At 35.9% G+C, this 18,109-nt stretch overlaps 1 protein-coding gene across 1 annotated transcript; it reads right to left on the bottom strand.

Moving 5' to 3' along the window:
* Positions 1-14,718: 14,718 nt before the first annotated feature.
* LOC114455697 (protein BTG3-like) lies at positions 14,719-17,113 on the bottom strand. The gene is made up of 5 exons (XM_028437076.1): positions 17,052-17,113; positions 16,245-16,430; positions 15,763-15,900; positions 14,984-15,131; positions 14,719-14,883 (listed from the first exon to the last, which is right to left on the bottom strand). Exons 2-5 carry the CDS (start codon positions 16,418-16,420, stop codon positions 14,719-14,721), a joined length of 627 nt encoding a protein of 208 aa, XP_028292877.1. The 5' UTR covers positions 16,421-16,430; positions 17,052-17,113.
* Positions 17,114-18,109: the final 996 nt, after the last annotated feature.

The raw sequence follows: 18,109 nt of genomic DNA on the forward strand, positions 1-18,109 counted from the left end.
AATTTTGTTGCACAGATTGCAAACATGGGTTGGACTAAATGGAAAAGTAATGCAATGGTTTAAGTCCTACTTGGAGGAGCGAAGCTATTTTGTAAGCATTGGAAACTTTGAATCTGACAGATTTCCAATGTCCTGTGGGGTTCCTCAGGGCTCTGTTCTTGGACCTCTTCTGTTTAGCCTTTATATGCTTCCTTTAGGACAAATTTTACAGAACTGTAAGGTTGATTATCAGAGCTATGCAGATGACACACAACTATATCTATCACTGAACCCAGATGACTATGGTCCCATTGAGGTGTTGTGTGACTGTTTAGAAAAAGTAAACTGCTGGATGAGTGAAAACTTCCTTCAACTAAACCATGACAAGATGGAGGTGATTGTCTTTGGTAACAAGGAAAAGAGGACTGCTGTCAGCAATTATCTTGAGTCTCGATCTAAGCTAAAGACCAAGTCAAAAACCTTGGTGTTCTGATTGACTCAGATCTTACATTCAGCAGTCAGATCAAATCTATCACAAAAACATCTTCTACCACCTCAAGAACATCTCCAGAGTGAAAGGTTTAATGGCTCAGAAAGATCAGGAGAAACTGGTCCATGCTTTTATATCCAGCAGACTGGACTATTGTAATGGTCTTCTAACAGGAATCCCCCAAAAGAGCATCAAACAGCTACAGCTGGTTCAGAACGCTGCAGCTCGGGTCTTAACCAGAACAAAGAGGTCAGAACACATTACTCCAGTTTTAAAGTCTTTACACTGGCTCCCAGTCAGCCTCAGAATAGACTTTAAAGTTCTGCTGCTGGTGTATAAATCTGTGAATGGGTTTGGTCCAGAATACATCAGTGACATGTTAGTCAGGTATGAACCCAGCAGGTCTCTCAGATCTATGGACACAGGTCAGATAGTAGAGCCCAGAGCTCACAGTAAAAATGGTGATGCTGCTTTTAGTTGTTATGCTGCAAAGAAGTGGAACAAACTGCCAGCAGAGCTGAAGTCAGCATCTAATGTGAACATTTTTAAATCAAAGTTAAAGGCACTTTTTTTCTCTACTGCATATGATTGAGAGAGATATTTTTAGTCATGTTGTTGATGTCATGATGATTTTACTGATGATTTTAATTGATTTTACTGATGATTTTAATTGCTTTTACTGATGATTTTAATTGAATTTACTGATGATTTTAATTGATTTTACTGATGATTTTAATTGATCTTATTGATTTTAAACAATTGAATGTTTTATAATGTAAAGCACATTGAGTTGCCTTGAGTATGAAATGCGCTATACAAATAAATTTGCCTTGCCTTGCCTTGCCTTACCCATCCATCCATCTATCTATCTTGTGTAAGCACATCATTCCTCTATAGATGTAATGTACTATCGGACAAATTGCCACCGTTCCAAAATGGTCACCCTGTCAGGTTCTGTTTAGTTTTCTTTGTGTTTAGCCCTTGTGGTTCTTTTAGTTATTTAGTCTTAGTTTATCCTGATTTTCGAGTATCTCCTGTGTTTACTCTTGTCTTTGTGTTTCCAGGTATTCCTGCTCATGTCTCCACCTCCCGGTGATGTCATTGTGTTTGGGTTCTGACTTCATGTTTTCCACCCAGGTGTGGCCCATTCTCAACCAAGCTTCCCTCACTATTTAGCTGAGTTCTTGGACACAGTGTGATTGCTAGATCATTGTCTTACATGTCTTATGTCAACCTCCTCGTGTCCTGCAGGTTTTGTTCCCTGCTCACAGTTTTCCACACCCTGTTAATGCACCGCTCTAGTGGGCTGCAGCAGGCGATGCGGTGTCTACGTATATCAGAGGTCCTTAATCCTGGTCCTCAAGGGCCACTGTCCAGCATGTTTTAGATGTTTCCCTCTTCCAACTCATCTGATTGAAAAGACCAGGATCATTATCAGGCTTCTGCAGAGCTTGATGATGAGTTATTTATTTGAATCAGGTGTGTTGGAAGAGGGGAACATCTAAAACATGCTGGATAGTGGCCATTGAGGACCAGGATTGGGGACCATTGACGTATATAATGTTTATGCATAAATGTATATACTTGTTTATAATGTACAATGCTTAAAATCCTTAAATACACTTGACTTCAAACTGCTGAAACATGGATTAATGTAACCATCAACTACTCATGTCATCAAGGTGTGGAATTATCTGTTCAGTATTAAAGTAAATCTGACTAATCAGAGTGCTGTCCATTTATTGTCAAATGCATTATTATTGTATAATTTTACAAGTTTATGCATTAATAGAGTCAGCAATTTTCTGTCAGTGATCCTTCTTTTCTGGCTTTAGCTGTGACAACAGATTATGGAGTTTAATTCTACATATTCTTTAAGAATATTTGTCTGTTTGTTGATGGTGAAGTAGGCTGCTCTGCATGGTTTCTCCTTTATCATCTCACTGATCCAGGTTGGAAACCCCAGGCTAAAGTTAACGTCTTTGTATAGCCGCTCTGGGAGTGTAAATGTTTGGTTTGGTCAAACCCGTGAACTAACAGACAGCCTGGATCTGTAGATCCAGCTTCATAGTGTAGGGCTGAGATGTTTCATTTCAAAGAGGTTGTAAAGCGTGTAGCTTGTTTATTTCATCAGAATCAGAATCAGAAATGTTTTTAATGGCCATGTACAGTTTTAAGGACAGTACAAGGAATTTGTCTTGGTAGTTGGTGCACAAAACAAACAACAAAAAAAATAAAAAAAACAAAGAACAACCCAGCAACAATAATAATAATAATAATAATAATAATGATAAATATAAAGGATGAGGGATAAATAAAGGATAGATAGTGAATAAAGGATAAATAGGATAAATATAAATATATATGCAGTATATATATATATATATAGTGCAGCAGATAATGTCATCAGTGGGTGACTTGGGGTGTTTGGGGTGTGTTCATGTGGATGGTGGCAGAGGGAAAAAAGCTGTTTTTGTGTCTGGAGGTTCTGGTCCTGATGGACCGAAACCTCCTTCCAGAAGGGAGAGATTGAAACAGTTTATGACCGGGGTGGGAGGGGTCGGCCACAATCTTTCCTGCACGCCTCAAAATCCTGGAGGCGTACAGGTCCTGGAGGGAGAGCAGATTGCAGCCGATGACCTTCTCTGCAGAGTGGATGATACGCTGCAGTCTGGCCTTGTCCTTGGCCGTAGCTGCAGCGTACTAGATGGTGATGGAGGAGCAGAGGATGGACTGGATGATGGAGCTGTAGAAGTTCACCATCATCTTTGTTGGCAGACTGAACTTCTTCAGCTGCCGCAGTAAGTACATCCTCTGCTGAGCTTTTTTGATAAGGGAGCTGATGTTCAGCTCCCACTTGAGATCCTGGGTGATGATGGTCCCCAGGAAGCAGAAGTACTCCACAGAGCTCACTGTAGAGTCTCCCAGGGTGAGGGGATGAGGGGGGCTGGGTTCTTCCTGAAGTCTGCTATCATCTCCACTGTCTTTAAAGCGTTGAGCTTCATAAAGAGTACATTTGGCAAATTATGGACAGCATCTTACATAGAATTAAGTGCAAAAAGAAAATGTATTGCTGAAATTCTAACAGAGAATTTAGGTTGTGGATGAGCTCATGTGCATTCAAGAAAGAACATTAATGAATATCAACAATGTGTACATGCTGGTGTTCAAGGTTTTCCATTTAATAGAAACTCAAAAATTACATTTACATTACAGTTACACACAAATAGCCATGACTGTAAAAAAAAAGAAGAAAAAAAAAGATGAGCAATTCTAACTGGCTTTGGCATTAATAAACACAAAATATAAATATGTTTTAACAAAATGGTAAATATAAGCACATCTTAATGTTGTACAATTTTAATGACAAATGCAATTAAGCAAATAACTGGAGCTTTCGTGTAAAGGTGACACTCTTCAACAAGAAAAAGGATTGAAATAAAACCTCATGTAAAAAAGACCCTAACCTCATATAGACACAATAACTGTTTCAATACATCCCAACATTCAGTGCATCTAGAGTTGATTATTGCCACCAAACATACTGCAATACAAAGGTTTTAAATGCATTAAATGACTTTGACTTGGCAGAACAACCTTTTTAAGTGTTTGGATATTTCCTTCATCTTCAACCCGTGCACTATTGGGTTAAAGAGGGGATGATACAAAATGGTTTGAAAAGTCATCAACAACCGTACAAGCTCGTTGCAAGACCGGAACTAGTTTTCAAATATGTAGAATAATTGTGAATTTATCAGTAGCAGTAGTAGTTTTAATATTTTAGTTAATTTTTTGCAGGCACCTTTTTTGTCCGTCAAATGTATTTAAAATAAACTAAAATTAAAGTCATTTCACTCATGATGCCGCCAATCAAGTGGGGTGGTTCTAACCATGGTTCCACTATTCTTCTGGCTATTGGTGACCCCAGTTACCAATGGGACCACTGGACTCAGTCAATGAATATGAGTGATGTCCTTGATATAAATTGGGATTTTTGCTTATCGAGATGGTAGTAGAGGTTTTGATGTTTGATGATTCATGTTTATCTTTTTTTAAATTGTGTTTTTTATTTTTCCGAGTAAAGTTGATAAATATTTTGTTAATTTCTTTAGATGTTGATACCTGAACAAATAGAGATAAAGCAGGATATATTAGTCTCCAGATACCTTCAGCTTTCATTAAGAGAATTCTTCCAAACATTGTCAAATCACGTTGGAGCCACATGTTCATAATATTTTGTGTTTTCTTAAGTCGGGGAAGAAAGTTTTGTTGTTGTCTAGTTATGACGTTTTATGTGATTGACAGTTTTCTTGAATGGTATATTACATACATTCTCACTATCTGTATCATGTATGGATAATATTTCACATTTACCTACGTTGAGTTGTAAGCCAGATACTTTGGAAAATGTTTTAATTCATTGTATTGCTGGTTCAATGTGGTGTTTATCTTTTAAAAACAAAACCGTATCATCCGCCAATTGCGTAATTGAAATTTCTCTTTGAATTATCGATAAACCTTTAATTTTAGAGCTGTTTAAAATTTGTAATGACAGGAATTCTGTTGCGATTAGTAAAAGAATTGGTGAAATTGGACAACCTTGACAAACAGATCTATTAACAGGGAATCTTTTGGAAGTGCTCGGGTAAATCATTAAGTTACTATTGTTATCTTTGTAAAGCATTTTAACAATTGAAATGAAACTTCCCCCAAAACCCATGAGATCTAAAATCTTGTATATAAATGGATGTTCCAGAGTGTCAAATGCTTTGTAGAAGTCTAGAAAAATTATAACTAACTCTGAGTCCAAATGTTCAGAATTATCAAGCAAATCCAAGATTAGTCTAATGTTATTATTTATGTGTTGATTTGACATAAAACCTGTCTGTGTTTCATTCATGATTTTGCCAAGATCTCTTTTTATGTGTCTGGCGAAAACAAGTGAGAATTATGTGTAATCAATATTTAGGAGAGTAATTGACCTCCAATGTTCTATGCATAAAGAATCATTGTTTGGTTTGGGAATCAAGCTTATTAATCCTTGTTTCAGAGTGGCTGTCATTTCTTGATTAGCAATGCAATCTTTGTACATATTCATTAATGGGAATTCAATAATCTCCCAGAAAAATACATAAAACTCTGTGACTAAACCATCAATTCCAGGATATTTGCCTTTTTTCTAATGTTTTAGGGCTTCAATAAGTTCAAAGTTCGAGAGAGGTTTATCACAATTCTTCTTGAAATGATCTGAAATAGTAGGGATAAATTCTTTGATTGCATTAAAAAATTCCTCACAGTGTTCTGAATTGAATTTAGATTCATATATTTTTTTTATATAATGAACAAACATATTCTGAAATTTCTTTAGGATTAGTGTTTAAGTTGTCGTTTATTTTTAGTGCCGACATATTCATTCTTTTTTATTACGTTTTTCAAGTGCAAAAAAATAAGTCAAATTTTGTTCTCCATTTTCCAGCCATTTAGCTCTAGATCGTTTATAATTTGACTGCATCATTATATAATTTATCTATTTCTTTTTAGAGTTGTATTATTTTTGTTTGCTCACTTATAGAAAGATTCTCTTTATTTAATAAGGGCTTTAAACTATTCATAACTCCTCTTTCTTTTGCAATGTTAATTTTCTTTATTTATTTGCTACGATGAATAGCAGTTTCTCTCATTTTGAATTTGAAATACTCCCATTTTTGAATATTATTTTCCTTTTCATTATTGAAAATATTTAGTGCATTTTGTTTCACAAAGTGTTGAAAGATTGCATCTTTAAGTAAGTTTTTATTTAGCTTCCAGTATCCTCTTAGATTATTATTGTTATCTTTGGAACCAGAAACGAGAATCAAAATCATTTTGTGATCAGATAATGGAGCATGTAAATGTGAAACCTCACATATAAATTGTATACAAGATGAAGATGTTAACCATGAGTCTATTCTAGAGTGTTGAGTGCGTCTAGCATTACACCAGGTAAATTCCTTACAGCGAGGGTTAAAAAACTCAATGTCATTCGCGATGTCTGTCACAAGAAGTTTTTCAGTGAGGTAAGATGTAGCTTTAAAACAGAAGTTTTGGGAGTTTTTTTCCAGGATTCTATCTATTGAATCATTTGGAGCATCATTATAGTCACCTCCAATAATTAGTTGTGCATCTTTATGTTTTCCTTGTCGATACTCAATTTTGGAATAAATCTGATGAAACATATTTTTAGCTTGAGTTACTCCATTGTGACCATATACATTGCATAGTATGAAAAGAGAATTGTCTAGTTTGAATACAGTTATAATCCATCTGCCATTTTTTGCCATGAGTTTCCAAGACATTACCAGTAAATTTATTAAACAAGAGACATTCCTGCTGGGATCACGTGATCCCTCGACTGCGATGCCAGCGTAGTGTCTATCTCTGGCTAGCATAGTAATTTTTTTTCAATAATCCGATATTATACAACAAATACTTCAACGTCCATCTCATCATGAGTACTTCCTCAACCAAAGACGCTTGGAAAAGGGAGGCTGAACAGTTGCCTATAAAGAAAAACTAAAGAATCTGCCATCTCGAAGGAAGAACTGGATGCAGCCATTGCTAACGGCATTAAGCTAGCGCTCAAAGAACAACGCGGTGTACTGGATTCAGCTGTTGCCTCCGCCATTAGGGACGCTATGGATTCGATCCTGGTACCAGCTTTACATGACATGCGAACAGAAATACAAAAGAATGCTGAAGCCGTGAATGGCATTACCAATGAACTCGATAAATTGAGCAAGTCTGCTAAGAGGATCCAGGACCGAATGGATGCTGTGCAGGCCGCTGCATGGGAATATAGGCGTTCGCTTAGCGAGCTAAAGTCACAGCTTGACCTCCTTACCACAAAGTTGACGGACCTGGAGGACAGGGGGCGAAGGAATAACATAAGGCTGGTGGGCTTACCAGAATCAATGGAGTGTTCAGATGCAGTTGGCTACCTGAAAAAGAATCTATCTAAATGGATCCCTTCGTTGGATGGCCGTGACATCGATATTGAACGGGCGCATCGGTTGTATGACGGAGGCCAGGCTAATTCCAACAAACCACGAACTCTCATCTTCAGACTGCTCTGTTGGCAGGACAGAGCGGCAATCCTTAACGGCGCACGGAATGTCCTCCCAGTGAAGTATAAATCCAATGGAGCCACCCCGAAAACAACCGACTTCAGCCCAGCAATGACAGCCAGGAGGAAGAGCTGCAGCTCTGTCCTGAAGAGAGTGAAGTGGTCGCCATGGTTACAACCCCAGGCCTTTTAACAGTGGCCCACGCAGATCTCCAGGATGACAGAGAGGGTAACCTGACGGACATGGACTGATGAGTCTTCGAATCTTACCTGACATAAACAAGTTCTTAACGTTTAAGCAGTTAGTGTTTAAGCAATTTTTTATTTTTATTTTTTTGGTGAGCGGGTAACATTGGCCTTTCCGGCATGCAAAAGGACAAAAAAAAAAAAAAACCAATGATGTGATTTTGCTCTGAATGTCAAATAAATTTCTGTGAATGCAACCATGTCGGAAATGAACTGAATAAATAATAAATAATAATAATTGTATTATTTTAATGGCAATATTAAATATATATTTGCCAGTCCAGTACTTCTGTTCTTCTAAACAGGCTCTATTGATGGGTTAGCATTAACGTACAATCCAGATTGACTTTGCTGGTTCTCGTATTATCGAATGTATTTATTTTTTGTGTTTAAATAACTGTGTGGCTATCTGGCACAATTTGTTGAGTTTATGTTCTTGCAGACCAACAGTTTTTTTTTTTTGTACAGTCTGTTAGTTTTTGTATATAGTTTTCCCCACCCCCTCCTCTTTACAGACATATTTTTACTCTATATTGCAGCAGTATTTGGACAAATATACAGCATTTGGCAGGGCGATTACGCAGTTAAGCTTCATCTTACGTTAGCACTAATACGTACATCTTGGTAGCTGAATAATTTGTGTACTCGTGTATTAAATATATTATCACTTAATGTGAAAAACTCGTGTTCTTGAGTACTTACACCATAGAAAGACACGTCACTGGAAATGATGGGAAAGAAAGACTTGCTTTTGCCCGTGTTAACAATCTTAATCATAAATTAGCTTTTACATCCATATATTGTCCAAATGAGCCTGATAGAGACCTTTTAATTTCATTGGAAACAAACTATTAGAACAAAATGATTGTTCCCTTGTAGTGGGGGGCGATTTGAATGCAGTCCTTAATCCATCTCTTGATAGATCAAATTCAGATGCTACTGCCAATCTATTATCTAACCTGCTGAATACACTTATTAAAGATCTTGCTTTGCATGATCTTTGGCATATACAAAATGCTAATGCAAGAGATTATACATTTTTCTCTGCTAGACACAAGACATTCTCCCGGATAGATTATATTTTTCTCAGCCCAGCTTTAATTACAGAATAATACAAATTAACACAAATATATTCATCACTATTTTACCGAGACCACTGTCCGATCACTCTGCACTACTGTGCAACATTGATTTACCCAATATTAAAATAAAAGCACCAAGGTGGCGACTAAATACGTCCATACTAATTAACTCAGGATTTATCAGTTCACTTAAAACCCAATTAAAAGAGTTTTTGGTCATTAATGCACAAGAGTGATCTAACCCACAGATATTATGGGAGGCCACAAAGTATTTTATCCGTGTTTCTGTATCTCATTCTCTTCAAGTCTAGCAAAGACAAGAGTTCGACAAATAACAAATCTTGAAAACAAAATACAATCAATAGAGACTTTACAAAAAAATAACTTCACAGAGGTTCAGGCCAAACTACTGACATCTTTAAAAATGAATACAACACTCTGTCCCTGTCAAGGGCAGAATTTATCCTGCATAGAAGTATGCCAAAATACTACTTTGAATCAGAGAGACCTCGTCACCTGCAGGCGCTTATGCTGCAGGAATGTGAAATAAAAACTAATATCTCAGCAATAACTAAACCTGATGGCAAAACCTCAACAAATCGATAGGTCATTAGTACAACATTTTTATCCTTTTATGAAAAGTTATATAAATCTGAGATTATTCATGATGATACTACATGTACACAATTTCTTAACAATTTAGAGCTTCCCACTCTACAGCAAGAAGTTCAAGCTGATTTGTAGACTGAGTTAAAGTTGGATGAGTTGCATAGGGCTTTGAAAGGTCTCAACAAAGGTAAATCACCTGGCCTGGATGGTCTCCCACCAGAGCTGTATTTGGAACTCTGGGATATAGTGGGCACCCTAACACTTAAGTCATTTAACATTGTGATTAAGAGTGGTACCTTTCATAGAGATCAATAAACAGCATTCATAACCTTCCTCTTGAAAAAAGGAAAAGATCCTTTGGAATGCTCCAGTTTTAAACCAATACCCTTACTATCAAGTGATCTGAAGATATATGCTAAAGCACTTGCTCTTTGCCTTGAGAACGCTATTCAATCTTTAGTCAACGAAGATCAAACAGGCTTCATAAAGGGGCGCTATGCATCGGTTAGCATGAGGAGACTACTACACATCATAGATATGGCCGAAACACATCCAACCCCCTGTGCTTTATTCTCGCTTAATGCAGAGAAGGCCTTTGATCGGATAGAGTGGGAATATATGTGGGTGGTACTGCAACGTTTTGGATTTATAAATATTTTATAACAATGATGAAAGCATTACCATTCTCCCTTAGCATGCGTTTTAACAGGTGACATAATCTCTTCCCCTATTACCTTACAGCGGGGAACAAGACAGGGGTGTCCACTTTCGCCACTTTTATTTTGTCTCTCTCTGGAACCTCTAGAACAAGCCATTAGACAATCTACAGCATCCCCTATTAAAATAGGCGACCATAAAATATAATATCATTGTATGCAGATGATATAATCTTGTTCTTAAATAACTGTGTCACTTCTATCCAACCACTTATTAAGGTATTTGATCATTTCAGCAACTTACAAATATAATTGGACAAAATCTGCGCTCATGCCTTTAAATAATATAGATGGAAACGCTGTTATTCCAGTAGGTATTCAACCTGAAAATTATTTAACGTATCTGGGCATTACAATTCAGAAAAACTTGCATAAACGTAATCAAGACAATTTCAACGCTATGCTAAGCAACATAAAGTCAGATATTCAAAGATGAGAGAGTTTAAGAACCTCTCTTCAAGGTAGGATTAACACAGTAAAAATGAATGTACTCTCAACTTCCTTTTTTCTGTTACCACTCTGCCCTCCTCCAAATTACTTTAAAGACATCCACTCCATGGTTTCAAGGTTTATTTGGGAAGGAAGACAGCCTAGGATTCGTCTGAAGACATTGCAACGACCCAAACTGCTAGGCGGTCTGGTGGTCCCAAACTTCGAACTTTACTATTGGTCATTTCAGATCAGAGCATTAAGCAGATGGGTTGATACACAATCCAATACTGCTTGTAAAATGATAGAATCTGTTAAAATATTACCACACAGGCTACAAGATATTCTGTTCTCCAGCTTATCGAACAAAACAATCAAAAATAACTTCGGGCCCATCATTGCAAATTCCATACAGGTGTGGAAGAAAGTAGAACGTTGGATGGGCGGCCCTTTTAAGAACACACCATTATGGCACAATCCAAGGTTATTATGTGGTCACAAACCATTTAATCCACCATCTTGGTCATCACGAGGAGTACACACACTGGGTGATATTTACAACATTCACGGTCTTCGACCGATACAGGATTTAAAAACACATTTCTCACTTACTGCTTTCACTTACTTTGTTTATTTTCAGCTAAGATCAGCCCTAAAAGCTTATGGAGTTCCCTGGAACTCTCCCCTTTAGGCACATCCCATGCTAAAATTGATCTCTAAGTTACTGGATAGACCCTCTGTTTCTTTAATATACCATGAACTGACAGAGCATAGCGCTAAAGTTCTACCAACTGAATCCGTGTGGAATAAGGAACTGGGCAGTTTAGATTGGAGGAAGATCTGGTGCAACCTCACTTTGACTTCCAAAAATCTAGCGCCCTAACTAATTCACTTCAATGCCATACATAGAGCTTACATTACACCCTATAAGAGATTCCAAATGAAATTACAATCTACAAAAAACTGCCATATATGTGGAACTGCGTCACTTGGGAGATTCTTACACATGTTTTGGGATTGTCAAATCATTTCTGAATTCTGGTCTCATGTAAACTCTGTTAGCAAACGTACTGAACATTTTTTAAATTTTTAATCCCACATTTTGTCTCCTTAATTATCATTCTGATGTAACTTTAACACAAATTAAGCTCAAGTTGGTGTTTGCAGGTTTTACCTCTGCGAAAAAAAGAAAAAAAAACTACATTAAAACATAGGTTTACTCCAGGTATGAGCATGAAATAATTTTGGTCTCAAAGCCTGATCAATATTATCAACCTCGAACATACGACTGCACGTCTTAACAAGGCTCGACCAGCGACTGTTCAAGCATGGAACTCTATTTCATCCAAGTTCATCTCTTGGACCAGAGACAATGATTAGGCTATCACTGAACTTTATCTGATTAAGGTGCATTACCGCCATCCACTGGTTACAAAACTGACCGAAAGACTGATTTTTATAAGGCCGGACTACCGAACTCAAACGCTACTCACTTTGTTGTTCTTCTGATGAGACGCTCAGAGCCCTTTTTTTTTTTTTTTTTAAATGTAGCCCAGGGGCCCACCTCTATTTCTGTAAATTTCCAACTTTATGGGGAAATAGTTGTGTGATATATCGTTTCAAAGGCAATTCAATGTTGCACAATTTCATTTGTTTTATTCGGTGGAACTGAGTCATTTGATTGAATTCTCAGGAACGTGGTACGTGCTATTCTGCACTGAGATGATCCGCGGGCCCAGCCATAGTTAATCCGAACTTGTTCATCAACATTACACATTATGTCTTCTCTCACCATCCATCATAACACTGATTGTATCTCTTTGAATTACTGTAAACAAATATTGATAGTTATTTTCCTTTTCTTTTATTGTTTTGTTTCTTGATATAATTTTATAATTAAATGTTTTTATCAACAATAAATGAACTTAAACTGAACTAAAAGTAAATAGTAATGACAAATCATTATTAGTTTATACATAAATCTTCATACAATAATGAGGTGGGGTTTTTGGCCCTAGTGTTCCCGTAAGGATTTTTTATTATTATTATTATTATTATTATTATTATTATTATTATTATTATTATTATTATTATTATTATTATTGTTATTATTATTATTATTATTATTATTATTACGGTTACTGGCACTTTACTTGGATTTTTTAGTCCAAAATGTGGACATTCAAATGTAAATGATTTATTTCACCTGTTTGAGGCTAAAAGTTGATATTAATGACTCCAAAGACATTTCTTGAACAAATTAGTAACTAAGTTTTATGATTCACGTGTGTTTTATGCTTAAGTTTGATCATAATTTTTACCTTTTTTATGTTTTGCTTCAATGCCCATCAAGTTAAAAGACTAAAAAATACACAAAAAAACAAATATGTAGTAGTAAAGAAAACACTGGAACAAAATGATAGAATGCTTGGACTTTTTAAAAAAGTTTATTCCATCACATTGTGTGTTTGAGATACTTTTTTATTTAATTTTATCATCTTAAGCAGGGTTTAAATGTGCTTTATTTATATACTTGTACATAATGGTGGTAGAAGATTAAAGATAAAGTCTGGTCTGTAATGGAGTGAGGCTGGATTAATTACATTTAGACTGGGGTTAAAGTGACTTATCACATCTACTTAAATTTGTTTAATTTTTTTAAGGTACTTGTACTTTATGTGTTAGTGTGTGTGTGTGTGTGTGTGTGTGTGTGTGTGTGTGTGTGTGTTTTGGTCTTTGGACTATGAACATGTCTTAACCTAATACTGCATATAAAACAAGTTAATACTTTAGTTGTAGTAAATTGTGCTATAATACATACTAATGCTATACTATCTTTCTCATTTCATCAGAAAAGATCAAACAATGACAGGCGTCATGGTGATGAACACATGATGTAACCACAGAGAGAAGCTGTGACTGAGAACATCCTCTACATGATGATCACTGACATGAGGTCTGTGTCCATGGTTGAAGATGAAGCTTCACTACAATCATCCTCACCTTTAATCCAGGTCACATTCTGCCCTCAACGACACAATTTATGTTTTACATTTTACAAAGCTCATGGAGAGAAAATATGAAGAGACTTTAAAGGAAGTGAAGAATGCAATGAACACAAACAGCAAACTGTGTCTCACTGCTGATATATGGACACGTGTAGCTAATGAAGTCTACCTTAGGGTGACCTACCACTACATTCACAATGGGACGAATAAACAGGCTGAAATTAGAAATGTGTTTTTTTTTTATCCGATTCATCAAATAATTTATCGCCCGATTAATCGATTATGAAAATAATAATTTGTTGCAGCTCTAGTTGAGAGGGAGCTGGAAGACAAATCAACAGAACTCAGACACATGCCTTGATGTCCAGTCAGACATTTTCTCTTTCCCTTACCTTCTCACCTACCTCTTTTACCTCATCCCAGAATTTCTGTTTTCACAACATTTCAAATGAAAATAGTGTGTTCACATTGTTATGTCTAAGGTGGGCCCATAATAGAAACATAAAGTTTCATTAGCCAGGACAGAAATTAGGCTGCTAATGTGGGTTGGTTACATTTTCTTAGAAGGCCTAATTTTTGATCAAAGTTGCACATATAGCATTACACAGTGAAGAATCTGATAAAAGCACTTTGGTGTTTGGTTTGCTCACAGGTTCCAGTCAATTTTGATTTCTAGTTTATTGTCCACTGATATTAAATGTTGTGAGAATTGTGTTACAATAAATATAATTTAGGACAATGTCAATATTTTTGTTCTCTTTCCACATTAATAAACACATTTGAAAAATGTTCTTGAACAACTGATTACTTTCATTTTTTCCTTATTGTATATTATTAACTGACATCAATGCCTTTAATTGTAAAATAATATATTTTTCCTTTGGTCTGTATTTCCATCGTAAGTTTGGTCTTAAATTTTTTTTAACGTGGTATTAAAAAGGTCTTAAAGTTTTAAATATAACTTCTTCCTACTTGTAGTCACCCTGCAATCAGTATCCAAGCTATAAAACACTTGTTAAAAAAGAAAATATATAGGTAAGTCATTTTTAAATTGTATTTATTGATAAAAAAAATTGTTATTTATGGTTGGAGTCCCATTAGGAGGTACCCATAGTTTGTTTCTCCAAGGAATGGGGGTTCTGTTGTGGGGCTGTGGATTGCTGGCACCCATTCCTGACCTCATATTTTCAGGATTCCATGATGGAGCTGCTGCATTTAAAGTCTGGGGAAGGAAAAAGTTAAAGATAAGTTCAAACACAGAAACAACAGTGGTTTAAGAACAGGTGAGTGGGGAAGGAGGTGATTTCTGCTCCATGGGTTACCTGGTTAGAGCACTTCCTGTTGGGGATGGTGAGGGGGGAGGAACGTTTGCTCTCCTCATCAGAAGAATCTGAGTGGTATTCCGACACCATTTTACCCGTGTCTTTGCACAATGTGGCAACTGGGAAGTCGAAATTATTTTCTCCGTATCTGTGCAACAATAACACACACACACACACACACACATTAAAAACAAAAAAAAAAAAACTGTTTTTCAGCATCCCATTTTACGAGAAAAATACCTTTGAAACCTTTGATATGGTCGTAAAACATGAGGGTTTAGTCTCTGTTATTTAGCCGTTTTCTTTTGGACTCACCCTCAAGTTTTACACGAAATCCCACGCATTATGTATGTAATTTGACCTTTTATGTGTGTGATGTTGTCCCAAAACATGCATGTGATGCATTTCCATGTCATATGGGTAATATGCACACTTCACTTCCACGATGACAAATGACTATAGTTTTCATAATAATCTCACGAAACTCAACAATAGCAATAAATAGCACAGGACATATTATACATTTGCATAAGCTACTGGCCTTTCACTGACAAACAGTTTTTCCTGTTTATTCAGAGTTGCTCCTCTTGTTTTAAGTTTAGTGACGTCTCACTGAGCAATTTGGCCCATTAGGACCAGATTTTGAATAAAGAGAAAAAACTAAAAAGTTTAGATTGCATTTTCAGATTCAGAACATGAATTCCACGATCATGGATAATCAGAGGAGTAGAAAATCTAAAAAAAAGAGTGAAGAATAATTGTGTGTTTTTGTTACTCACCTTCCACAAACCTCTCCAGGATCAACCCACAGAGTGATTTCCCATGGCAGCCCCAGGTCGCTGTATTTAATCCCACTTTCCCTGCAGGCACGCAGCAACTCTGGGTCCTGTTGATGTAAATTATTCACTCTGATGCACCTGAAAAACACAAACATTCAATTTCAATTCAACTTTATTTACATCGCAAAAATTAAGCAGAACTAGGCTCAGAGGTAGCCGCCCTCTGCTTTGACTGGTTGGGCTTAGTGGATAGAAAGAGGAGAACAGCACTAAAAGGATCAGCGTGTTTAGCTGCTGAGGCTGACCAGAGGACAGCTACAAGGGTCACTCCAAGTCATTTTTACACATTTTCAGGACATCCCATGTACTTTGGTCTTAAAAAAAATCTGAAATGTTTATCAATTGTTCTTTAATTATTCAATTGCCACACTTTAATGACATGGAATGACCCACAAACCATTGTGTGTCCCACTGAGCAGTACCTGTATGCCTGGCCTTTGCTGGGGTTTTCAGGGTACCAGTGTCCTTCAAACTTCTCCTGCAGCACCACTGCCAGACGCTTTCCAAACAAATCAATTTTCTCCGCCTTCACATTGTTTTTTAATTTTACAAGGCTTTTCAGGAAGGACACCACCTCTGCAATCTCTGCCCTCATCATGAAGCTGCACCTTCAATAATAAAAACTTATATTAATATATACATAAAACACATAAAACCAAACTTAATCTAACAAACTCAAGAGATGGAAAACCAGAATCCTGACCCAAAATCCCAACCCTATAATAAAATCCAAAACACTTTCGTTTGCTTACATGTAAATAAATAAATAGAAAAAGATTGCTGAGTGGACAGACTGTGAATATCACAAACTGAACAGTTAATGAAATCAATATCAAACGCTTGATGTAAGAAATCATTACACAGATAGATATTATTTAACATTTCTTTAGCCTTTTGTTGATCAGCAAACTCTAAAATATGTTTTTATATATTTCAGGTGAGATACATTTAAGAATATAATTTATTTTCAAAAAAATAGAAACTAAATTTAATTTCATGCTTGCTTGTTGAATTTATTTTTATCCATTAAAGAATTAACTACAAGTTGTGAATAACATGGCTACAATTTTAAATATATACACTTATGAATGTAAAATTATGCCAAAAATAAAACTGATTTACACTAAAGTCAATTACTTTCATATTTTGTTTTGAAACCAAACTTCATCTGACAAAACTCAAGTAGTTCAATGCTGGTATAAAATCCCTCTACTGCTGTAAAAACTCACACATTGCTCACGGGGAGACTCTGGTGGTCACAATGTAAAATGCAAATTTAAAATATTAAACTTACTTTAGTTGTTTGTGTACGTTTTTAGTTTATCTCACTCTGATGGACAGAATAAATGATGTGGTTTCTCAGCTAATTTCGTTTTGGAACTATTTTAGGAGCTGCTTTCATCTTATGATAACCTGTTTACAACAGTCGAGAACCATGGCAACCGCCTTCTTCACTTTGCGCATGCGCAGCGTTCTAGCCTGACGTAGAGCAAACAGAAAGGAAAGAGGGGGAGGTGGCTAAACATAATAAAACCATCTACAGATTTAACTGCTGCACGAACAGCCACGGACAGGTCTGTAGGTATTAAAGTGTTATTTGTACGGTTCAAAATGATGATGAATAGTTCATTAATATTTTCTCGTCAGAGAGGGAATGTTAAAGACAGAAATAACTGCAAGCGAGCTTTAGGAACTGACGTAATTTATCTAAAGATGCTGGGGTGAGTTAGCGCCTGAAGTTAGTGTTAAGTTGGTTCATATGTTTTTTAAATAATATAGTTGTGAGTTATTGTTTTGTGTTGTATAATGATAAACAATATATATATGGAAAAAATATTGTTATAATATTCATTTATTCATTTATTTTTAAATATACAACAGGTCAGAAGTGCACATTATAAAAATCACATATACAAAATTGAAAAAAATAAAGATAAATTAAATAAGGGTAAATCATAATCTTTCCATTTCAAAAATACCATTGTATATTGTCACGGTTTGGATGTTTTTTTTTGTTTTTTTTTTTGTATGAATAAAGGATATGGTTTTGATATATTCTTTAAATTCACACAGAAAGCTTACAAAGAGGGGAGCAAATTGGTTGAACACATTCACATTTGTGAATATAGAATTTACCATATAAAATGAATAAGTTTACAATAGGGATGGGCGATATTGACAAAAAAAAATTATCCCGATAATTTCTGGTATTAATTATGATAATGAAAATCACGCTAAATGAAAACTATAAATAAAAAATCATAATAAAAAATCATAACTTAGTGTA

This window comes from Gouania willdenowi, chromosome 21, assembly GCF_900634775.1.
Source record: "Gouania willdenowi chromosome 21, fGouWil2.1, whole genome shotgun sequence".
Taxonomy (NCBI): Eukaryota; Metazoa; Chordata; class Actinopteri; order Blenniiformes; family Gobiesocidae; genus Gouania; species Gouania willdenowi.

Bases quoted from the DNA above. Each gene is read 5' to 3' on its own strand.
- LOC114455697 (XM_028437076.1), bottom strand. From the start codon at position 16,420: ATGATGAGGGCAGAGATTGCAGAGGTGGTGTCCTTCCTGAAAAGCCTT. The intron at 15,901-16,244 runs GTACTGCTCAGT...TGTGTTTTTCAG, and splicing joins AGCAAAGGCCAGGCATACAG to GTGCATCAGAGTGAATAATT. The intron at 14,884-14,983 runs GTAACCCATGGA...TTCCTTCCCCAG, and splicing joins ACAGGAAGTGCTCTAACCAG to ACTTTAAATGCAGCAGCTCC.